Source organism: Amblyomma mixtum, chromosome 6 (genome assembly GCF_055824585.1).
Source record: "Amblyomma mixtum isolate Tamu chromosome 6, ASM5582458v1, whole genome shotgun sequence".
NCBI lineage: Eukaryota > Metazoa > Arthropoda > Arachnida > Ixodida > Ixodidae > Amblyomma > Amblyomma mixtum.
This window is the reverse complement of record NC_143017.1, coordinates 16180051-16204771: the sequence shown is the minus strand read 5'-3', so window position 1 is coordinate 16204771 and position 24721 is coordinate 16180051. Positions and strand designations below refer to the sequence as shown.

At 48.3% G+C, this 24721-nt stretch overlaps 1 protein-coding gene across 1 annotated transcript in view; it reads left to right on the top strand.

Annotated features, from left to right (window-relative positions):
- Positions 1–24721, top strand: part of nab (NGFI-A-binding protein homolog) — a 661188-nt gene that overhangs the window by 469707 nt on the left and 166760 nt on the right. The window contains exon 8 of the mRNA XM_089547593.1: positions 7424–7689. Coding sequence (XP_089403719.1) covers positions 7424–7689 — 266 coding nt within the window. The remainder of the gene's footprint in view (positions 1–7423; positions 7690–24721) is intronic.

Sequence of the window (24721 nt, the reverse complement as noted above, 5' to 3'; positions counted from 1 at the left end):
ATTGGAGTGGTCGTCTGGGGCAAGGTCATGATGGACGTTGGTACTTGCTTTCGCTTCCGGGTAGGGTCCGGCAGGGTCCCGAACTCAGGTGCGTCCCCTTGCAGGCGTCGGCTTGCGCGGTGGACTGGACTCAGGTCCTGCGGTAGATGACTCAAAGGGCTGGCGTCTCGACTTGTAGGGGGTGTCCGGAACATGGGAGGCTACCCAGCACCTCCACCAGATGTCACGTTGTAGTGACGGCAGTCCAGCGGTCAGGAAGACACCAACCAGTCTTGGAAACGAAGCTCTTTATTTGGGATGACTTGCGCCCACAAAAGAACTGAATCACTCGGCGGCGGCGTAATCAACAAACGTGCTCGTCGGTCGTCGAACTACGAATGTCCGCCGCTCGCGGCATCGCTCAATTTAAAGGCGGCAAGGAAACTTCCAGATAACAGGACAAGATCATCTACAGTAATCTAGAAAAACCTAGATGCAGCCCTTCATGGCTGCGATCAATCGAGATTAGTCTGGTCGCTTCTCGCGCCACGAACAAAAGTGATAACAACCCTTTCCTGCAGCCTTGAGCGTGAACGAACAAACACTACAATGATACGTGGCAATATACCAGCTTCCCACTAAGGAGGAGCGGATATTTGGTCACTTTGTTCCTTGTGAATGACATGGCAACACTTTTTGCTGGGGAAAGATGAAGTCGTGGGGGAGCCCATTACATGTTGATGTTTAGTAATGCTTTCTGAAGACGTTGCTGCGTGACGTGGTGCGATTTAGATTCGCTCCAGCTGAAGATATCATCCGAATAAAGCGTATTGTGTACTCCCTGCGGTAGGTTTTGTGGTATTTGTATCGGGGTAATATTGAACAGCAGGGAGCTGAGCACAGCACCCTATGGTACGTTCTTCTCTACTGCGTGAGAGAGTGTTGGGGTACTCATAAAAATTTCTCGCTCTTTTAAATATTTTCTATCCATTTGTACAGCTTGCCTCCAAGTCCAAGACTGCCTAAGGCAGCGGGAATGGCGTGGTGGAAAAAATAATCAAAAGCAACCTCTATGTCGAGAAAAACACCTATCGGGATGCGCTCATCATGGACGGTTTCTTCAAGTGACGTGGCGAAAAGGCAATGACATTGTCAGTTGCACATCTCTGCGGACGAAACCCAAACATTTAGGGGTACTTATTGCGCCTTTCGAGAAACCATGTTATGTGCTAATGGATCATACTCTCCACAAGTTTACCTACACAACTCAATAGGGCAGTGAGCCGGAAAGATGAATTAGTTTTCTGCTTTGCGGGTTTCAAGGTGGGAATACCTTTAGCCAGCTTCCATTCCGCAGGTACCTTACGAGTAAACCAGGAAGAGTTATAATATTCTTGTAGGCGAAGGCAGCAGTTTTGAGGTAGTTTGCAAGAGCTCCATAGCTCACCTTATCATTGCCTGGAGACGTTCTCTTGATTTACTCGGCGACAGCCCCGTGTTTAGTTCTATTATTGCGAATGGTTGGTCCATCGCAGGTATACGGCCGCCTGCGGGAGACTCGATTGACAATTTAAGTTTAGTATCGAAGGTTGTGAACCCTCCTGCAGTATTCTTCCGAAATTCCTTTTAGATATTTTCGTTCATGGAGAGGTAGTGCGGCAAAGGGGTGAATCTGGTGCAGAGGCGTGTGCGTGTTTCGAATAGTTCGACAAATTCTGGCAGCCGGTTTTCGTACATCCAATTGGTGGTGAACTGAAGTCTCGCCACCTTTGTCGACTAAGTTTGTCTAGGTAGCGCCTAATGCTCGTCGGCAGGCCCGAAGGTCCTTACGGGTTTTCGTGCGCAACGATTTCCTCTCGGCATGCCTGGGCATCGCATACAGTCTTTCGTATTCCTCATATATTAATGGTACTCTGTTACTTTTGGCTGTGATTCGTGTTCCAGACTAATGTGGATGCTAATTCCGCTTTCTGGGTTGAAGCCGTAGTTGCCCTGCTCACTGCATTCTTGTAGGTATCAACTAATTTAGCGCACTGAAATATTGCATATTTCTTCATCGCTGTTATCACACCTCTACCCGGCGCTTCACCCTCTCTGGAGCCAAGCGGTCCATCTACAAGTATTTGACTATTTCGACGTGTTACGTCACTGAAGCGGTTACTTTGCCTGCAAGCATCTCGAAGTAGTAGGAGAGGCTTATTACTTCAAAAATACAAAAAAGGAAGGAAAAGATGCTGCCAGGAGCTTAAATTGCTGTCTAATAAATTCTGGTGCGCTTCACCGCTGGCAATGCTAGGTCGAACAAACCGTTCTTCTGAATCAGAAGCCTGCTTTTAAACGTCGTAGGTGAAACACCCGGTAGATAGAGGAAACCGCTCGTGTACCCACTCCGAACGGGAGGTATGGAACGAACCGCACTAGTGACAGCTCCCACGAGAATTTAGGCTTTCGTAATTTATTTTACCTATACGAAGCACTGAACTTCAAAATGGCCGTCGAAAATTTCGCCCCTCTTTCGCGGCACAATCGGCAATGGTGCTTTTTAAGTAAAATAACATAAAGGAATATTTACTACATGTGCTGCGAAATGCCGAACCAATTCAATTAGGTTACTAAATTCTTAAAGTAGAAACGCAACACACTTCATTAGGGATTACCGAAAATGTAATTTAATTTTTATTAAAGCTGCTTCCTTGGGACGTCAATGCAAGGATACGCATGACACAAAGGACTTAGGTGAGACATTTGCTCAGCCAATGAGGGAGGACAGGGATGACCGGGATAGGAAAAGTATGAAAACAACGGAAAAGAAGTCAGTTGAGACGAAAGGGCTGTGCAAGGTTAGAGACGCAGCAAAACTGGCTTATTGGTTATCCCTTGCCAAACAACGACGCAATAGGCAGTCTTGTTTCATGCTTGCTAAAAAAAATGGCTGAGCGATGGAACTGCAGGCAAGCCAATGGATAGTATTACGCCAGGTGTTTTACGGAAGGTGATTACTGAGTTTTAAAAATCAGCTTTCTTTAGTTGAAGAGAACCTCTTTGGCGCATAGTAATGACAGTGTTGGCGAACGTCAAAAACAGGCGATTCATGTTAATTAGTAAAGTGACTAGCTAAATTCTAATAGTTAACTTTTTAACTATTACCACTAGGAACCTGGTTGCAATTAGATATCTGTAGCCGGCCGCTAGTAATAACCACGTCAGCCTTTAAAACTTTGAAAGCGCGATTACACGGGGCGCTGTGGCTGGACAAAATTTGGCTACATTGTGACAAAAAATTCAGGGGGCACTTTGACTGTCTAAAGTGGGTAGAGGCGGAAGCGTTTTCCGCACCACCTTCGCTGTTTCTGTGGCACCGGTGGCGTCACATATAATTGAGTACTAATTACTAAGTGATGACAAATCACTAATTAATGGTTAATTACTGATTAATGCCTGAATACTAATTAACTGCTAATTAATTACGCTTAAGCTTCGCCTTTAGGAGTGGAACGCAACAGCGCGTTGTAGCGCTGCCAGGGAGGCCACGGAACACCACCCGTTCAGCGCGATGCCTTGCCCTTTGAACGCAACGCTTTTTGAGGAAAGGAAATGGCGCAGTAATTCTCTGTCATCTCGGTGGACACCTGAACTGCACCGTAGAGGAAGGGAGGAAGTGGGAGTGAAAGAAGATAGATAAAGAGGAGCCGTAATGAAGAAAATGAAAATTGTATTTGAGGAAAGGAAATTACGCAGTAACTGTCTCACAAAATTCAGGGGGGCACTTTGTTGACCTAAAGTGTGGTCACTGATGCCCCTAAGAGTGGAACGCGACAGCGTCTTGCAACGCTGCCAAGGAGTCCATAGAACGCCATCGCCCATTCGGTTCTACGCCTCGGTCGTCAGTGAATTGGTTTTTGAGGAAAGGAAATGTATCTGTCTCTCATTTGTCGGTGGACACCTAAACCTCGCGGGAAGGGAATGGAGGAGGATGAGAGTGAGTGAAGACACCGTATTCACTAGACGCGCCTTTGTTCATTCCAAACCATCGAGCTGGCATGGCGGAGTGGGTAGCATGCTCGTCTCTCACGCCGAAGACCGGGGTTCGATTCCTGAGCTCGACCAATTTCTTAATCGGTTTTATTTATTTATATGGCCTGACTAGTCAAGCTAATTAGGCTAATTGGGTAATTAAGCAATTAACTAAGCTCAGTCCCACTTACTTGGAGCATCACTATACGATCCTTTCAATTGGTTGCATGGTTACTAGCCAAAGTACAATTGGCCCCGTTTGAAATTAGCGCACTGTGACGTCACGACCGTTTCCACCAATTGAAAAGCGTGACATTTTCTGTCGACAACTGCTGCTTACAACGATGAGACATTAAAGGCTTCCGCCTTAATACACGCGCTTTAAGAGAGCGTGTAGGCAAATCAACTCCTCCAGTGCACGTAACTATTCGAAATAGCCAAATTTTGTCCACCCACAGCGCCGCGTGTAATCGCGTTTTCGAAGTTCTAAAAACTGATGGGGTTATTACTAGCGGCCGGCTACATATCTCTAATTGCAGTCAGGTTCCTAGTGGTAATTATTAGATTTTAGTTAATCACTTAACTGATCACTTTACTGATGATGCGCCAGTTTTTTTAGGTCCTCCAAAACTGGTATTACTATTCGTCAAAGAGCTTCTGTTTGCGGCTAAAAGCCTAGTTTTAAAAATTAGTCATAACCTTCCCTAAAGCACCCGCGAGCACTCGTTTTGTCAGCCTTGGTGTCATATGTGCAGCTTATCCGAGGGCTTGTTTTACGACGAGAGCAGTTACGGGCAGGTTTCCCGGTTCTCTTACAAAATTTCTTTAGTCTTATAGACTGTCCACACACTTTTGTCTGTAAAGTCTACAGACTTTCTAAATTGGCAGATCATAAATACTAGACTATAGGCAATACAAACCCTATAGACATTCAATGCATTTATGGTATGTCATATACTTTTAGTATACTTTTTCATGGACAGTCTATAGACTATCAACAGACAAAAGCAAATATTTGCAGGAAGGCAATACAGTCTATCGGAAGTCTATAGAGAGTCTATAGACCATTTTATAAGGGTTCGGAGGCGCCGGCGTTTAACGCCGCGTCAAGCTGATTCGTCTGCACGCAGTTGCGTCACACATGACGCCATTGAAACGCGTCACAGTGAGGGATCGGAACACAGTGGCGTCAGCGCACTGAATAACAGAAGACTGAGAACAAGCAGACAGCAGTGCATTCACCACCACCGGCGTCAGTCGCACGTTGTGGCGCTGCGACGGCAGTGCGAAGCATCCTCGCTTCCCGCGGCATTTGGCCAACGCGGCAGCCGTCGACCGATCGGATGCGTTGCGCCACACCGGGGTCGCCTTCTGCTGCGGTCACGAATCGCTCGAGGCGGCTGACCTCATTAGGCGCGAGCCGCTAAATGCGGCGGACGCGCGCCACGCCCCGCTCGTCACCGGAGGCGCCCGGGTTGCCAGATGCGCTGCACCCGAGTTGCAACCTGCTTGTCCGAGACCGGGCCCCGCGACGCAATACTTGGGAAAAAAAATGCCACCGAGGCAGAGCGGAAAACCGGCCTGTAACGGCAGACACGTAGGGGCAGACCGCAGGCGACTGCTGCCAGCGAAGGCGCGTTTAACTGCAGCGCCCAGGACTTGACATAAGAATCGTGAAAGAGTAGGATCAGCAGCGTCCTGTATTCCTCCGCTGGCCAATCGGAACAGTAAGCGAAATGAATCTTTTTATTGTTTGTCTATATGAATTAATCCACGTATCAAAATTCTAGAGGTCATAATTTTTTTTTCTTGTGATAAGCTTCTTGTTTGGGTAACAAGATACGTTTAAGCAGCTGACTACATTTTCGTCGTGGAGGAATTCTGTTCGATGAGGCTGAATGTGGGCGGAGCTTCACTGCAGACTTAAGTTGTATCCTACTATGGCGATAAAATCCAAAGATTAGGATCCACTAACTAAACGACAACTTTCCCTCACCGAAAGGAAGAAATTTGCATTTTAAATAGCGTACCCTAACTGGGATCCTCATTTTTAATGAATCCTGGTCTTGGAACCGGGTATTTTGGACGAAAACTACCGCAGCAGAAACGACGGACGAGTGCCAGGCAGAGGCAGGACTGAGCTTGTCCCCTCTTCAACTTAGACTCATCCGTCGTACCTTCGCTGTTAATACCCAATCTGCCAGCTGGCTCCACTTTTCCAAGCTGGGCGTGAAAACACTTAATGGAGGCGGTGGAAAGCGTTCAACGCTTGTGCTGTACAACAGACGGCGTGACAGCGTATAGGTGCACCTATAGCTCCATGGAGCTCCAAGTGTGGTGCACATGCACGGCAAGCGGTTATGACTGTTACGTCATGAGTGGTGGAGAGGTGTCTTCAGCTGACGCATGACGTGGTGAATTGGAGAGATCCGACCGGATGTTGCCTTTGTCCTGCAACGGTGGCAGTCGGGCTGATGACGATGCTGCTACGCTGCGTTACGTGGGGTTTAACATCCCGAAGACTCAGATGGGCTGTGACGAACGCCGTAGGGGGGGGGGGGGGGGGGATTCTGCATTAATCTCTCCCACCTGGGCTTCTTAAACGAGCTCTGACATCAGCAACATGGAGTTTTTGCATTCACCTCCATCGAAGTGAGGCTGCCGCGGATGGGATTCGATCCCCCACCTTGGGCTCAACAGCCGATCGACATGCCCACTAAGGGACCGCGACGGATTTGCGAGGGAAACTGTAACTATACTTGTGGCAAAATAAGTTCGGAATTAGATCTTGGAATGTCTTATTGGTTGAAACAGTGATGTACTGAAGCCACAGCATAAATCAGCCTGCGCGATTCTCCCCCATGCTGGTGAAAAGGCGGACCTTCGCGTATCACGACATCTATGCGCCCGCACATGATTTGGCCGTGAACAGAAAGGGTACCGTGGAAAGGTGTGACAACCTCTGGCGCGCAACCGTGGCGCTCGTCGGAATGTGACTCCCGGCGCAGCCCCGTGCTTAGCGCCCACTGCGAGTGCTATAGCCTCCATCTGGGGCGGGTCTCAAGAAACCGTTGCTAGACGTGACTTGGGTCTGGCGTAGACGACGGCGTCTTCGAACCGTCTGCTAGCATTGTAGCAACAGTGGAGTGCATATTGCAACCGCGCAAAAGGGACGAAGAGGGGAAAGCACAGGACAAGACGCGTCTTGTCCTGTGCTTTCTTCTCTTCGTCCCTGGTCGTTTTGCGCGGTTGCAATACGAACTCCACTGTCAACCAGCAACTAGCCCGCCTTCACTTGTTACGTGTAGCAACAACTTATGGAATTCGGGCCTTCCGGGTTTTTGACTGTGGGTCGAGAGGCATGCCGGCAGCATTGCGTCGAATGTGTCGTCACTGAGACGCCGTGTTCTCTCTCCCCCTCTTTTTGCAGCCATGTTCCAGACGCCGCTGGTGCCCTCTCTGGGTCCTCCGCCCCCGGGCCACCACCCTCCCCCTCCTCCTTCGGGGGCCCCCCACCTGCAGCAGCAGCCGCCGCCGCCGGGCGGCGCGCACGGAGTGCCCCAGCTGGCGCGCCCCATGGGCCTGGCCCCACCGGGGGCTCTGCGGCCCCCGGTCAGCGCCTCGCCGGGCCTCAAGGAGCCGCCGCGGATGCACCACGCGCAGCCTGTGTCCGCGCCTCAGCCGCCCTTCGGCCAGGTCAGTTGGGGGCGTCCTCTTTGCCACATGTGCACGGTCAATCACACTTAAAGTTGTTTACCTTGTCTGGAGACACCACCAATATGCCTCAATGCGCGTAACACCCTGCAATTTACATGCAATCTAAAATCTAGCCTTGAATCAACAACATCAAGGTCTCGTACATCGGCCACCCGAGAATTTTGACCCGCCAAAAGTTTATAATTAAACATAACTGTGTCGCGTTTCGTAGTTAGATGATGTTCTTCCTTAAATCGTATACACTTCTTTTTTCCTGGCATTTTGTTTCAAAGTAGATATATCCAACCGGTATTGGCTATAAACTTCCAGGCTTAGTCTGTATTTGCAGTACTTGGGCATTTGGAGTATTTCATACGATTTATATCAGAGCGCACAATTATCGGACAGCTCCAAGTTACCGATAGTGCGTATTGCTCTTTTTGTATTCATGGTATGGAATCTAAATTTGCTTTCGACGTGGTTTGCAACACAAGAGAGCAATGTATCTATAAGATGGTACTAAGGTAAAGGGTTAGGGCAAGGTTAACGGTTAGGTTAAGGGGTAGGGTAAGGTTAGGGTTAGTTTAAGGGTTAGGGTTGGGTTAAGGTTAACGGTTAGGGTGAGAGAACACGGCTCCGCGTGGCTGCCCACACACGCAGTACTATTGCGACCAAGCCGGTGGCAAACCCGTGCAAAGGGGCAGATGACACGAAGCACCAAGTCGAGGTTCCTCTTCTCATGCAGCACTCTGCACTGAGTCAGCAACGGGTTATATTCAATGCAACTCCGCAGGTGCGTGGCCATGTGGAGCCGTGTTCCCTCTAAGTGTGACCGACCCTGTACGCCGCATGCGAAACATACTGCTCGCCAACAAAGTGGCGAACGACACGATTTCTAGTACGTGGTGTTACAGTTACTCCCTGTGCAGTGATGTGAGTCGCCACCTTTGATAGAGTGACCGTTGCCTTCTTAAATATAGCCTTTTACCAACGAAATCCGGAACAGTTAGGAATCAGTGAATATACTCGGGCGGGAGGGGGTAAATTTTGTTTAAAGAGCAACCAGAACGCCATCGATTTCAATGCAGAGGGACTTCCCAGCGTTAAGAAAGGCTTATTGATATTCTAGCGACTGGCAGCTTAACAGTTTCATGATGACGCTTCGTCAGAATGCGTTATACGGACCATGACCCTGTTGTTTGAAATCTTTATTTATTTATTTGCGCATAATTACAATCCCAAAGTTAATGCGTGTTCGAGAATCATTAAATCGTTTTTGCAAGACAGGGCAGCACGGCGAAATGACAGGAGAAAATAAATTACACATCATATTGAATACACAGCTGGCCGAAGGAAAAGAAATAGAAATGGGTGTATTTAGATGACACCACATCTTCAATTAATTGAAACCGCTCATTAAATAATGCAATAGGGCGACACATACAGCTAGGCAATAACAGAAAAAAAATTGGAAGGGTTTTAGCGTAGTTAAACCAACTAGACGTGCGAGGTCGAGCATTTGTTAAGTATGGTTGGCTCACGGTTTTGCTTTGCTTTGTAGTCGGCACGTCGATATTAGTTCGCTAGTAGTGAGAGAAAGAGAGAGAAAGAGGGAGAGAGTGATCTCTAAGGACAAAACAGAGATTTTAGCCGGAGTGAATATTCACCGACACGCCATTCTGCGTTCGGGAGGGCATAGTGCAGCAAAGATGGAAGAAGGGTGTTAGAAAAGAGTGGGGTCATTGAAGAGGTTTGCAACGCAATAGTTGTCTGCATCATGGCTTCTTTGGATGAGACCGAAGTCAAGCTCGGTGCATGTACAGGGGGGTGATCAACTGTTCGGGCAAATTAGAGTTAGTCTGTCTAAAACACCAATAGCGCCTAAATAGGCAAATAAGACTATCATTGCACGTTGCTGCAGCCTGCAGCAGCCGAAGGGACCTCATATAGAGTCCACTGTGATTGCCATTTGGTTGACGGACTCTATGCATTGTTCATAGTGCGCACGTTGCTTGACGTCGCTGGACATGCGAAAAGAATATGAATTGCAGCCTCAATTGAGCCGCAGTTGTCACAATACAGACTGTCTGCTTGCTTGAAACTGTATCGTACACTGTTCGTAAATGCAGCATTAAGACGAAGGCGATGATAAATTGTTTCGACATGACGCGGAAGCCCTAGTGGATATCGGCTTTGGGCCGATGGAATGGAGAAAGGCGTAATGATGATTTGACAAGTTCCAGAGGCGGTTCTTTTCATCCTGGTGTAGCGAACCACGACGGCCGCGCCTGATCCGCCTAGGCCGATCGCTGACGGAGAACCGACGACGACGAAGCGTTGATGGAAGAAGTGCCATTATAAAGAGGTGAAGAAGAAAAAATTGGCTGAGGCTTAACTTGGTTAAGCCTGGAGAATGCGAAGCATCATCGTGTCGCGTAATTTGGAGGCGCACAACCACAGCGACGGCGCGAGGTGGGCCCCCGTTTCTCCACTGCCGTGAAGTCATCGTGTCACGTGGTGTGACGTCATGTATCACGTGATTCGGAGGCGCACAACCACAGCGACGGCTCGAGGTGAGCCCCCGTTTCTCCACTGTCGTGGCGTCATCGTGTCACGTGGTGTGACGTCATGTATCACGTGATTTGGAGGCGCACAACCACAGCGATGGCGCGAGGTGGGCCCCCGTTTCTCCGCTGCCGTGACGTCATCGTGTCACGTGGTGTGTCGTCATGTATCACGTGATTTGGAGGCGCACAACCACAGCGACGGCGCGAGGTGAGCCCCCGTTTCTCCACTGTCGTGGCGTCATCGTGTCACGTGGTGTGACGTCATGTATCACGTGATTCGGAGGCGCACAACCACAGCGACGGCGCGAGGTGAGCCCCCGTTTCTCCACTGTCGTGGCGTCATCGTGTCACGTGGTGTGACGTCATGTATCACGTGATTCGGAGGCGCACAACCACAGCGACGGCGCGAGGTGGGCCCCCGTTTCTCCACTGTCGTGACGTCATCGTGTCACGTGGTGTGACGTCATGTATCACGTGATTCGGAGGCGCACAACCACAGCGACGGCGCGAGGTGAGCCCCCGTTTCTCCACTGTCGTGGCGTCATCGTGTCACGTGGTGTGACGTCATGTATCACGTGATTTGGAGGCGCACAACCACAGCGACGGCGCGAGGTGGGCCCCCGTTTCTCCGCTGCCGTGACGTCATCGTGTCACGGGGTGTGACATAATCGTGTCACGTGGTGTGACGTCATGTATCACGTGATTTGGAGGCGCACAACCACAGCGACGGCGCGAGGTGGGCCCCCGTTTCTCTACTGTCGTGACGTCATCGTGTCACGTGGTGTGACGTCATGTATCACGTGATTTGGAGGCGCATAACCACGGTGAAGGGCTGAAGTGGTAGCTAAAGTAGTATGCTTCGCATATAAGAAGAAGTGCCGCCTCGCTGCACGAGATCGGTTAGGTTGGACTGGCCGTCTCGGAGGGCAAAGTGCGGAGCTTGACGCCGTAAAGTTCTAGAAGGCGCAACGTTTTGTGATGAAGACACGGCGTCTATGAGGGGCGCAAGCCACGGGTCTTTTCGCTGCTCAGCAGGCATATCACTGATGGTAAGAGACGAGAGTACGGGATCGGTCGCCGAGGAGCAGGCAGCGTCGCTGGGAAGGGGAGACCGAGACAAAGCATCAGCGTCCATGTGCTTACGGCCGGAACGGTAAATGACGCGATGTCAAACTCTTGAAGGCGAAGAGCCCACCGAGCGAGGCGACCGGATGGGTCTTTAAGCGACGATAACCAGCAGAGCGCATGGTGGTCCGTGACGTCAAACCGGCGGCCGTATAGATAGGGCCGGAATTTCGCTAGCGCCCATACAATAGCTAAGCATTCCTTCTCCGTAACGGAATAGTTAGATCCAGCTTTGGTAAGCGCACTACTCGCATACGCAACGACGTATTCTTCAAAACCATCTTTTCGCTTGGCCAAGACAGCTCCGAGGCCAACGCCACTGGCATCCGTATGGACCTCGGTAGGTGCTGTGGGGTCATAGTGTCTAAGTATTGGCGGCGAAGTCAAAAGATGGCGAAGACGGCCAGTCCAACCCAACCGATCTCGTGCAGCGCGGCGGCACTTCTTCCATCAACGCTTCGTCGTCGTCGGCGCTCCGTCAGCGATCGGCCTAGGCTGATCAGGCGCGGCCGTCGTGGTTCGCTACACTGGGTATATCGTCTGGTTAGTTGGAACGCGTGTGATTTTGTGATGAAGATGCGCTTATATTTACGATGCTTAGAGCTTTGCGGGCCGTTTCGTCGGCTCTCTCGTTGCCAGGATGGTGCACTGAGCTGGAATCCATTGAAAAATTACACTGTGGCCTTCAGCAACAGCCAAGAGATGCAGGTATTCAATGTCATGCGAAATTGGCTAGTGATTTGTTTGCAGTTGGATGGACGAAGTTTGTAGCACTCCTTGCAAGTCACTGAAAGTTATGCAGCGTCCTTGGTTATGGCAAAGGATATAGGGGACAGCTTCTTTTATTCCGTATATCTCTGCTGTGGTGGAGGACGTCCTACGCTGTAATCACCATGAAAGCAGTTAGCCTGATGAGGGCACATGAAGGCTGCATGATGAGGAGTCTTGAGCCATCAGCTAAGATGTGTATGTCTCGCGAATACTAGTCAGCTAAGTAGTTCAGAGTAGCTTGTAGCAGCGCAGCCTGCGGCGTGCCGTTCTTCATAGTGACACCCTGTATGAACTCTTTCATTGCGAGAGGTGAGAGAGTCCAAGGAGGAAAGGTTGGAGCCAGTAGTTTACGGGGCTGACTGATATCAGGGAGAAGCAGTAGCTGCACAGCTTGACCAAAGCCGGAATTGCTGTGGGTTATACGGAATCGGTGCGGGAAATGTCTATTCCCTTGCAGTACATGACGTAGATGGGTTAGAATTGTTATTTGTGCCTTGATGACTTCGATCGGTAGACATCCTGCTACAGCAACTGTTCCCGAGGTGGAGCAGCTGTTCGGGAGGCCGAGACAGATCCGCTGGCAGGTGTTTCGCGCTCCCTCCAGTGTCCTCTTATTTGTCGGAGACATTTTCTGCAAAATCGGTAAACTATATCGGAAAAGGCCATCAACATATGCCCTATATATGAAGGAGAATCTTAGAGCGAAAATTGCAGCCTCCACGTTTTCCTGCCATACATTTGAAGATTTGAGATGCTGCTGCGATTTTTTTCACGATGTTTTTCAACATGAGTTGTCCAAGAGTAGTTTCAGTCGATGACAATGCCGACTAATCGCAGGGTCCTAACGTAGGGTAGCAGCTTGCCACCAAGGAGGAGCGGATATCTGGTCATTTTTTTGGCGGTGAATGCCATGGCTGCACTTTTTTCCGGGGAAAGAGGCAGTCCTCGAGGAGCCAATTACGTTGAAGTGTTTAGTAATGCTTTCCGAATACGTCGCTGCGTGACGTGGAGTGATCTGGGTTCACTCCAGACAAAAATTTGTCGCTCTTTTAAATAGTTTTCGATCCACTTATAAGCTTGCCTCCAAGTCCAAGACTGTCCAAGGCTGCGAGAAGGGCATGGCGGAAAACAGCATCAAAAGCAGCCTTGATGTCGAGAAAAACAGCGATCGGGATTCGCTCTGCATGCAGGTTTTCTTCAAGTGATGTGACGAAAAGGCAATGGCATTGTCAATTGCACATCTCTGCGGACGAAACTTGTTCATTTCTTGGGGCTACTCATCGCGGCTTTCGAGAAACCGCGTTATGCGCTTATGGATCATACTCTCCACAAGTCTACCTACACAACTCAATAGGGCAGTGAGCCGGAAAGATGAATTAGTTTTCTGCTTTGCGGGTTTCAAGATGGGAATAACTTTAGCCAGCTTCCATTCCCCAGGTACCATACGAGTAAACCAGGAAGAGTTGTTATATTCTTGTAGGCGAAGGCAGCAGTGTTGAGGTAGCTTTGCAAGAGCTCCATAGCTCACCTTATCATTGCCTGGAGATGTTCTTTTGTTTGGCTCAGCGATAGCCGTGTTTAGTTCTGTTATGGTGAACAGTTGGTCCATCGCAGGTATACGGCTGTCTGTGAGAGGTACGATTGACAATTTATGTTTGGTATCGAAGGCTGTGAGCCCGCTGATAGAAGCTCGCAGTATTCCTCCGAAGTTTCTTTTAGAAATTTGCGTTCATGCAGAGATAGTGCGGCAAAGGGTTGAATTTGGTGAGGAGGCGTGCGCCTACCTCGAATAGTTCACCAAATTCTGGCAGCCGGTTTTTGTACATTCAATGTTGAGCAGAAGTCTCGCAACCTTTGAGTTTATTAACATTTTAGTTCTCAGTACAGAAAACTAAGGGCCGGGGACAAAAGGTACAATACCTGTACCTGGCTGGGTCCCCTGACCCCACAACAAAGTTGGTAGCGATGCACTCCGAATAAACAAATCATAAACTAACGAAGAAAAACGAACAAAGCACTTTGAGCGAAAACAATTTAGCATGATATTTGAAATTGTGCACAACACTCGTGCCAACATTCGAACAAAATAAAAACTGTTTTAGCAAAACCTTGTGCAGAAACCATCAGAAAAATACAGAATCCATCAGGAGAGACACTTATAATCAATAATGTACAACAAATAAGTATGATAAACATAAATCAAATACAGTCCATTCCACTCAAAAGCAGTCACTCGAAAAGAAAGTACACATTATAGAAATTCACAAAAACCGTGAACCCAACTACAACCACACAATGAAAATTTCGCGCAAAAATCTTTTCAATGTATTAATAGAAGGATAATTGATAGCTTCAGCTAACACCGCGTTCTCGTTTAAAGCGTTGGGAATAAGGTATTTCATACTTTGTAATCCATAATTTGTTCGTAAACGTGGTAATATGTAATTTATTTTCCTGAAACAAAAGCTGTCATTTTTCACCAGATATGTATTATCAAAGCTGTCGACTAAGTTTGCGTAGGTAGCTCCTAATGTGTCTTTGTGCCCGTGGGCAAGCCCGAAGATCATAAAGGGTTTTCGTGCGCAAAGATTTTCTTTCGGCACGCCGGCGCATCGCACACAGCCCTTTCTTATTCCAAATCATTTAACTGTACTCGGTCACATTTGGCTGCGCACCAAGAGAAGTTTTGAGCAACTGCACTTCGATGGTCACATCAGTGCAGCTGGCAGTCGTCACACTTCCGAGGTAGGTTAAGCTGCCGTTGTTTAGGGGCTCAATTGAATACTTTGCGAAAAGGTCGGCAAGTTGCGCACCTCGCGCACACGTGTGGGAGCTGCCGCAGATTTCACTGTGAGCGTTAAAGGGCAACGGCAACACTTTTTTTTTTAGAATTTCGCGATATTCAAGAATTCAAAGCTACATAGGCTGTAGGCAAGTTTTCTTGCACTAGCATTTAAACTAGAGACGTAATCGACGATTGAACTTGGCGCTTCTCCTCAATGTACCGGAGGAGTGCAGTGAAATTCAGCGCGACGTCACGGAATGCATGATTTCAAATTACCGCTGTCGTCAGCCACACCCTGCCCTGACTTGTTAGACGCTGTCAAAGAACTCTCGGCAGGGTTTGCCTTCGGTGGCGTTGGTTTTTTTCCTTCAAAGCTGGCGTTTGTGCGTTGTAAATGTACCGATACCTTCGATGACATCAATATGCGCCCCCCACTTGGCGTTGTGCGCTGCGGAGAAGCTTGAAGGGCGTCTGGATTTCAATCTACGAATACTTCACTGTTTCAAGCGCTAGCCCAAAAAGACTTCGCATGCTTTACCTCCAAGTTTCCCACATTTGACCCTCTTAAGCTCGTTGATTTTTAAAACCTTTGAAGTTTCGCTTTAATGTCTTCACAAATAATATGTGGCGAAGGCGTAGTTGATATTAAATGTTCAAGCCTTGATATATCTGATGGCTTGCCTGGCTCCAAATATACACCAATTAAAGTGTAAACTTGCCTACTAATTAGTGGCAGGGCACACAAGTACTCGTTGTTGCTGTGAGTCGGGACATCAACCAACGAAGCCGGAATATCCTTACCGAAGCCTATCGGCAACCTACTGACGTCATCTGGTCGCTGCGAATGAAGGAGGTGACAGCCGTTCAATCGGAGCTGGTCTCCAACACGCGATTCTGATATCACAATAAAAGGAAAGATACGCCCGCACTAGCGGTCGAAAGTCTTAAAGTTTCGACTGTAGACCACGATCGTTGCACTGAAATATGGTGCATTTGCGGAAGATGTTGTGAATGGTTAGAAGAGGCGAGGTTGTCGTTGCAGAAGCCATGATTACTGCTGTGGTGAGAAGCACCCCCGTGGGCCGTAAGATGATGACACCAACGGCTCCATTGCCAGAACAGCTTCTACCTCAGGGAGACCTCTTGACGATAGGCTTGCGCAGACAACAGCTTTGATGGCTGCAAACAACGTAGGTATCAGTAATGCCGAAATATCTTGCTCTCTGCCAATTTGCTGCTTTTGCTAGCTCGTCCTGTCACGCGGGAGTGGGCATCCTGGCAGGCGGGAGTTCGCATTTATGGCGTCTTGTTTGGAAGATGGGGTTCACTTCAAATAGGCGAAGAGATCGAGGTCTTATCACGCTTTTTCATAGCAGCAGCTGCTTGGTTTGGTTTGGTTTATTGGGGTTTAACGTCCCAAAGCGACTCAGGCTATGAGGGACGCTGTAGTGAAGGGCTCCGGAAATTTCGACCACCTGGGGTTCTTTAACGTGCACTGACATCGCACAGCACACGGGCCTCTAGAATTTCGCCTTCAAGAAATTCAGCCGCCGCGGCCGGGATCCCAATAAAACAAACCAAACCAAACCAAACCAAGCAGCTGCTGCTATGAAAAAGCGTGATAAGACCTCGATCTCTTCGCCTATTTGAAGTCAACCCCATCTTCCACTCAAGACGCCATAAATGCGAACTCCCGCCTGCCAGGATGCCCACTCCCGCCCTTGACAGGACGAGCAGCAGCTGCGTCGGAGTTTCCAGCTGTCTTGTCTTGTTGCTGGTGATCTCGGTCTTGCATAGAGGGGAAAAAAAAATCAGGATTAGGTTCGTGATGTTTCAACGGTTTTCCTTGTATTTATTCCACTGTGCGTGGAAGCCTAGCGGCTTTCTTTCTGGGACACCCTCCGTATGATGCGGGATGTGGGCCATCGCAGTTTGCGCATTTCGGTTGCGCTCTCGACGTATACATTCCTTGTGGGAGTGAGGGCCAGCGCATACTTTGCAGTGAAGGGGCCGGTACAGTGTCTGGAGATGTGTCCATGTCTCTGGTATTTGAAATACTGTGTTGCTGGTCCATAGTATTCAATTACAAGGTAACTGCAAAAACCCAGTGTAACCCGTTTATGCAGCGGGGAATCTTTGGTGAATTCTAATATTACTGTGCGGCGACGTACCTCTTTGATGTTACCAGCGTCTTCACGAATGTAAGCGGTGAGTCTCCTTCCTAAGACAACGCCTTGCTCACGAAGGTACTCCTCTAGGTTTGAGCAATTCAGAGGTGCGTCCTCAATTTTCCCATAGCTTACCGTGCACGATTATGGGACGCGGGCCTCCACAGCCACTCCAGCCAGTTCTCTCACTTCAAGCAGACGGTTCGCTGCGGGCAGCATCGATACCGTAACCACGAAGCGTCCGTTCTTGTTGAGACGATATCTAAGCAACTTTTCTTGGTCAGAAATCACAACCACCGTTGTTACGACGTTGGGGTTGCTTTCTATAAGTCTCCTCCTTCTTTGCGGGCCTGAAGACGACAGGAGCTCCAGAAGCACGTTTTTTCTTGTAAGCCTGTTGCGAAGCGATGCATGGACGCTTCCGAAATGTGTCCAGTTTCGTTCCAGGATCGAACAGCGCACAAAGGACGAGGACACAGAGAAGAAGCGACAAGACACGAGCGCTCGTGTCTGTGTCCTCATCCCGTGTGCGGTGTTCAAACCTGCCATGCATCCACTAGCTCAACTCTCCGTACTTCTACAGTTTTGTTCGCAGCTGGCGGATGAAGGTGGCAGCTGCAGCAGTCGGCAAGCCACAACATTTAGCGGCTTTGGTGCAAAGGCCTTGCCACCTGGTGGTTGGTGCCACGTGCTTCACGGAGTCTCAGACCTCTGTACTGGACCAAATTCCTGCGCATGTCCTGTACTCTGCTACAAATGAGTTCACCGGTGTCCAGTGAACTGTACCCAGCTGGCAGAGATATCCACTAAAAGCTGTCCGCAATCTGTGTTTCGTCCAGATGATTTCATCGGTACCTTGCATCCAGTAAAGTAGCATCCCTGTGGACGCTAGCTAAGCTTTTCACGCCTGCTGATGATTTCTTTCGTTCAAATCTGTACCTCGACTGTCAGCGCGGAGGTCGCCAGGTTTGCTTCTAGTTCGTTTCTAACGGGGTGAAAGCTTCTGGAACGTGAGGCACCAGAGCCTTGTCCTACTTTAGTGAGGTTGTTACTGGCGCAATTAGTGTAGCGAGCAGCAGGCAGCTTTGCACGGGCTTCCAGAAACTGTCTTCGTCCAACTCAGCTTCTCTATATCTGCTCTATATCAGTCTACCTGGACAACATCATAGTGGCGGGAAGAGTGCACAACATTTCAATTCTTCGGTAGGTGTCCGAGCGACTGCGAGACAATGGTCTGAAGCTAAACCAGGACAAGTGCCGCTTCCGCGAGAAAGAAGTAACATTCTTGGAGCACCGAATCGATGGAAGAGGCCTTCATCCGCTCCAGGACAATTTGGAAACAGTGCTGGCGGCGCCGACACCTACATCGGCAAGCCAGCTGAAGTCTTTCTTAGGACTGGTTACGTATTACTCCAAAGTTCGGCAGCACTTCAGTTCAGTTCAGTTCAGTGCATTTATTTCAGTCATATACAATGGCTGAGGAGAAAGGAAAAAAAGCCGCGCATGCGGCTTGACAAAGCTCCCATCTCCCGTAGCGGCTTGGCACGGTGATAACAGACAGCAGTAAAACAATATCAAGAGAATGCATGAAATAACAAATATGTACAATATCTTCATAACAGATCACCAGAATAGTCTCAGTACTGTTACACACACGCAAATGATAGTTTAATCACAGCACATGGATACTTTGTTTATTTTACAGTTGGATATTATTCATTCTTTTGCAAGAACATACTTCTGACAGCGTTGTATGAAACGGAAAGAATGGATTGATTAGTGAAAGCGTTTCTATTAAGGAAAGATGGCAACACATAGCTGAGAGTTTGAAAGCCGTAATTTGTGCGTGGACAAGGTACATACCAATATTCGTAGTGTCTTGTGTTGTGAACAGCGGTATTTTCCCGTAGATTCGCAAGGTCAGCAAAAAATGTGGTGTCACTATGTACCTGAGATTTGTACTGCTGAATTACACGGTACTGATGAATAACCCTTGCATCCATAATGCGGTATTTTGCAAACAGAGCACTCGTATGTGCTAAGTATGTGGCACCCGCAATTGCTCTGACTGCATTTTTTTGTAATGTCAAAACCTTCTGAATATTAGTTGGCGTCGTTGTACCCCAGACCAAGTGGCAATATTTAACATGAGAGTCAAAGAGGGCATGGTAAATAACAAGTTTTGTCCTAGTAGGTATCATGCACTTTAACCTTCTGAGTATGCCGACAACGCGAGCTGGCTTACTCTCCATTTGTTCGATGTGGTAGTCCCATAGCATATATTCATTGAAGTGAACGCCAAGTGTTTTTACAACATTAGTTATTTCTATCATATTACCACCCAATACTAAATCTGTATGTACAGCCCATTTGACATTTTTAGCTCTAAAAAATATCGCCTTTGTTTTCCGTGTGTTTATTAGTAGGGAATTTTTTTCAGACCATGAGTTAAGTTTGCCCAACACGCTGTTAGCCTTTTCTACTATATCATTCGCGTTGGTGCCAGACAGAAATAAAGTAGTGTCGTCAGCGTAAATTACGTATTCTGTTTCGGAGTCGATCTGTACTAAGTCATTAATATATACATTAAATAATAAGGGACCAAGGATACTTCCTTGAGGTACACCATGCTTTATTTTATTATAAGTAGAGCGATTATTATCTATAGAAACGTACTGATATCGGTCAGTTAAATAGCTGGTGATAAGAGATAGTGCCTTGTTCCGGACACCGTATGCAGAAAGTTTAAGAAGAAGAGTTTCGTGATGAATCCTATCGAAGGCTTTGGAGAAGTCTATGTATATTCCAAGGGTTATTTGTTTACATTCAATGTTATTTAAGATTATTTCTTTTTGCTTCAGGAGAGCCATTTCAGTAGAGGACTTAGGTCTAAATCCAAACTGTCTTGGAGTTATCACGTTGTATTTTTCAAGAAAATTGGAAAGTCGTAAATGTATTGTTTTTTCCAAGCCCTTGTACTCCACATTGGCACTTCTGCATCACTTGATGTGTAAAGGGGCCAGAGTGGAAGCTTGGACGAATTGATGACGGTTCACTTGCCACATAGCGATAAACAGACACGGACACAGAGAGACACAAAGGACGGGTGCTAACTTACAACTGAAGTTTTATTGCATGAAACCAGGCAGTATAAACACTGTCTTCACAGAGAAGAATTATAAAACCATTAAAATATAGGAAGCACTCAAAAGTTCTCGTCGAACAACATTTACAGATTAACAAACATCAAATGTATTTCCTTGTCAGATAAAAACACTGAGGCAGCACTGGCGCACGTATCTTCTTTTTGCGAATGTATATTGATGCCTCTATGATTTCCCTCGTAAGCTGATCTTTGTGGCAATCCATGACAGAGAGCTTTTCAAATCGGGATAACGGCCAGGACATTACTTTGTTTTTCCATCTTTTTCCTTTGCTCATTTTGAAATGAATTTAAGCGCAAAAGAACACGCCCACAAGAAGAGGAAACACACAGGACAGGCGCTGTCCTGTGTGTTTCCTCTTCTTGTGCGCTTAAATTCATTTCAACATAAGCTATGCACCATCTGGCCCAAACAGAAGTTTTGTTAAATTTTTCCTTTGCGTTGATGTGGCCAGCAAGATGCCCTTTGACACCATTCCTGACATCGCGTTCTCGCAACCTATCATTGAGGCATCTGGCTGTCTGCCCTATTATTTCCGGCCGCATTTCAACGGAATAGAATAGATTACAATCCTTGCAAATGTGACATTGTGGTCCTTATGCTTCTTTGTACATTTTATGGCTTATTTTAGACGAGGGTTAACGCGATTACACAGGTTTGACAATTTGTCGGGAGCGGAGAACACCAGCTGTACCTTTGCACCGCTCATTATCCTCTGGAGGTTGTGGGAATGGGTGTGGCAGTATGGAATAACCGTCACTTTTTGTTTGTTTTTGTTTCCATTCTTTGGAATAGTGAAGCTTTCGCTTCAAAATAATGACCTCCTAGTTTCTGCTCACATTAATTACCCTCACCACCAGGCTACTGCCGCAGGCCACTTGATTACAGTTCTGTGGATTCCACACAGTGGAATCACAGCCAGCGAAACAGCGGATGAAGCAGCCGCAGAGGTCTACAACACCGGCATTACAAGCTCATTTACTTCACAAGATCTGACGCATCCCATCTAGCTAAAACGAAATAAACCGACTTGAGTAGTCATCGCTAATTTCTGCACTCCATCGACCAACACCTCGGGTCAAGACTGTCACCCAGACTTCCTCGCAATCTGGAAGGTCATATCACCGACATCGTGACAACGCTGCAGTTACACACGCCTTACATTTTCGTTTAGGTCAAGCGAACAGCCGGTATTGCGACAACTGCGGCTTATAGTGGAAAGAGTGCAGCATATTTTCTTAGAATGCGCAACGTATGGAGCGTGCACATTATGAACATCTTAAGGAAACACTCACTCAAGTGGCTCGAACACTCGACTTTGCATTAGGACTCTTAGCCTGCCGCACACAGCTGAGACGCGCTGAGAACTTTTTGTTTGATTATTTAGATGACATTGGTGTTCAGAAAAACTCTAATCCCTCCGTTCAGCTCTCTCACTGAGCATTCCGTATGCAGTGAACTATATGTCATCCCATTTCCTGCAGCTCTCTCATTCCATCTTTCTTTCCCCGAATCTCTTCTCCGCGCATTGTACCAAGTCAGCGGATTTTAATTCCGGCAAAATTCCCTGTTTTTCAAGTAAACATCTTCCCTCTCTTTCTATCTAATTATGGCAGGAGTTCTTCAAGGGCTTGGAAAGCAATAGTAATGGCAGGCGTGAGGACGCCGATTGCATCTCTACTAAGCAAATCGTCAACTAATTTGGACTAAAACCAGCAGTGGTGTTATGCTTATTACGAAAAAGAACGGAAGGTTATGACCTGAGTAAAGAAGGACAGAAAAGGCAGAACATTATGAAAGGAATATTGTGAAAGTTTAGAGGTCAGTGACCGTAAGTTGACTCCTCTGCAAACGGCAAATAGATCTGTCTCGTCTAGACCTGCGGAGGATGGCAAATGTCCTGACGATATGAACCACGCCGCGGGAAGGTAATTGCTAATAATTATGTTAGTTATTTCACGTACATACTAGCTACAGAAAGGTGTGGTAGGTGGTAAAATTGAAGGCCAACAGCGCAAACGACGCAGACAAAGTAGAAGAAAACACAGGACAAGCGCTGACTCACAACTGAGATTTATTCAAGGAAAGTTGTACATAAAATATACTACTTTCCTTGAATAAATTGTAAGTCAGCGCTTGTCCTGTGTTTTATTCTACTTTGTCTGCGTCGTTTGCGCTGTTGGCCTTCAATATGTACCACCAACTCGCCCGTTTGGCTATAGAGGTGGTAAAACACTGTGCATAATAATTAAAATACAAATACCAACGAATAGCGCCAAATGTCTTGAAAATTACAATGCCCTAAACACGAAACGGCGGAGGATGTAAGGTGGTTGCAGTCAGCGCTGATTGTCGGAATAAAATAGTCATCGTACATTTTTGTTTCAGAGAAGGGTACACCAACTAGTATCGTGACACGAGAACAGCATGAAATTTACTAATGGCGATCCAGAAGGTGGTCGTCTAAAGAGGATTATGGTGATGACTGTCTCCTGCTCCGGCTCTAGCCCGCTTAAATCCGTGCTTGGTATCGCGCCTGAAAAACACCCAGCATGCTTGGCGGCTGTGCGTCTTGGCCGGATTCCACGCGGCGAGCATCAGCCGAACCGAGGCTGCTTTCTTCGGCTGGCGGGGAGAACGACCGGCCGACATCCGCGATTGGCCGTTGAACTCCGGTCCCACGTGACGGACGTCTTCGGTGCCTGGCATCCCCTTTTTTGTTTCCGCGCTCGCTCTCGTCATCGTGTGACCACGGCCATGCGACAGCGGCAGTTTGGAAAGAAGACAGAAGGAAGCGGCGTCCGATTTTTTTCTTCCGCGCGTATCCATGAGCCAGGCCACACTTGTGTGACGTGGACAATCGCAATCGCCAGGCCGCCCCACAATGGGCCCGCTTGTCCGTGGGGACCGCTTAAGATGTCGCGCACAATAGCTGCTCCCGCGACCCCGCCGCCATTGTCATCGATGCTCCCAAAGGGTTGCCCCCGCGCCTCACACGGGGGCATCGCCGCTTCTCTCTCCTCTTTTTTTCTCCTACTATCGGCCGCTTGCATCTTACCTGCCCGGGCAGGTAATTCTGTTTGTCTGTTTACCCGCTTGGTGTGTGCACAGCTCCTGTATCAATGCCCGTGCACCCTCCGCCACGCTCCTTTTTTCCCGCTTTCGTCATCGTCTTGTCTTCGGCGAGGGAGAAAAAATTCGCCCGAAACAAGCGCATTCAAAAGCGTCTATGCTAATTCTCCTCCTTGTGTGTTTTCACTTTGCGAGCCAAGGGTGCGCTTGCCTCTCCCGTGCGGGGCGTTTATCCGGCGCCTTTGTTGCGCCGTACTCCTCTCCTCTCCTCGAGCCGGTGTCGCCCTTTGTGGGGCCACTGCAGTACATAATCTCCGCCGTCGCACAATGGCGTCCGCGATTCTTGACCTCCGTGCGCTGGTCGTCGCTTTGTTTACCTGTTGCCGGGCGCAGCGCTCCTTCGCAGCTTCCTTCGTCGCCGTAAAGGGTCAATCGGAGGATCGCGGCCTCTTTTTCTTTTTTTTTTTGCTCTCTTTTGGCGGCCTTTTTTTTTCAGTTCACCGTGCTCTCTCACTGCGCCGAACCCTTCTCTTTGAAGACACGGCACCCGAAAACCCTGCGGCACCCAGCGGCCACTCGGTGTGGGAACAACCCCCGTTATAGGCTGACCGAGTTCACTGACATCCATCTTCGGTGGGCACAGCCTTGTTGCCCCCCCCCCCCCCCCCCCCCCCCCCGTCCAGCCCCGGAAGGCCTTTGTTTTTTTGCTCGCTGAGGGAGAGGAGGACGGGCTGTGGGCTGCTCGTTGGGCGCGTCTCGTGCACGAAGCGCTCTCGGCCGAGCTGCTGTTCTGCTTGACACGAGATTTTTTTATGTACTTTCCGTTTGCCCTGCGTCGGGCTATCCGTCGGTGGGCCCTTCTTACTTTTGTGTATTTTTTCTTTCAATGCCGCGTTGCTTTCGGCCGTTCGCGTCCACATGTGCGCTGGGAGGCTATAATGCTCCGATCTCAACACCGGTTGTCGGTTGAAACTCTATGAAGGGTACTATGCCCAGCCTACTAGAGCTGTTCACTAAGAGGCGAAAAAAGGGCCTCTGCAAACGGTCACCTGCTCCTCTTGCTAGTGCGTGTGGATAGAATGGCTCTGTCCATTTTTTTCTTTGTCTTTCTTACGCGTGGCAAATACGCAACGTCCCAGCTAGCTTCTTTTCTTCTGATGAAAAAACTTGGGCGTTGTGTCGGTCCCGATCTTTTGTTTCGCCTTGGGCTGCAGCGTATATACAGGGTGTCCACGCTAACTTTAGCCAAGGGTTAAAAAATAAAATATTTGAGGTAAGCCAGGGAAACCTCTTACATACATCTACCAACCGGCTTGCGCATCATAGGCAATTTTTCGTGTTGCAATTAATTAATTACCAATTAAGATACTTTTTATAAAT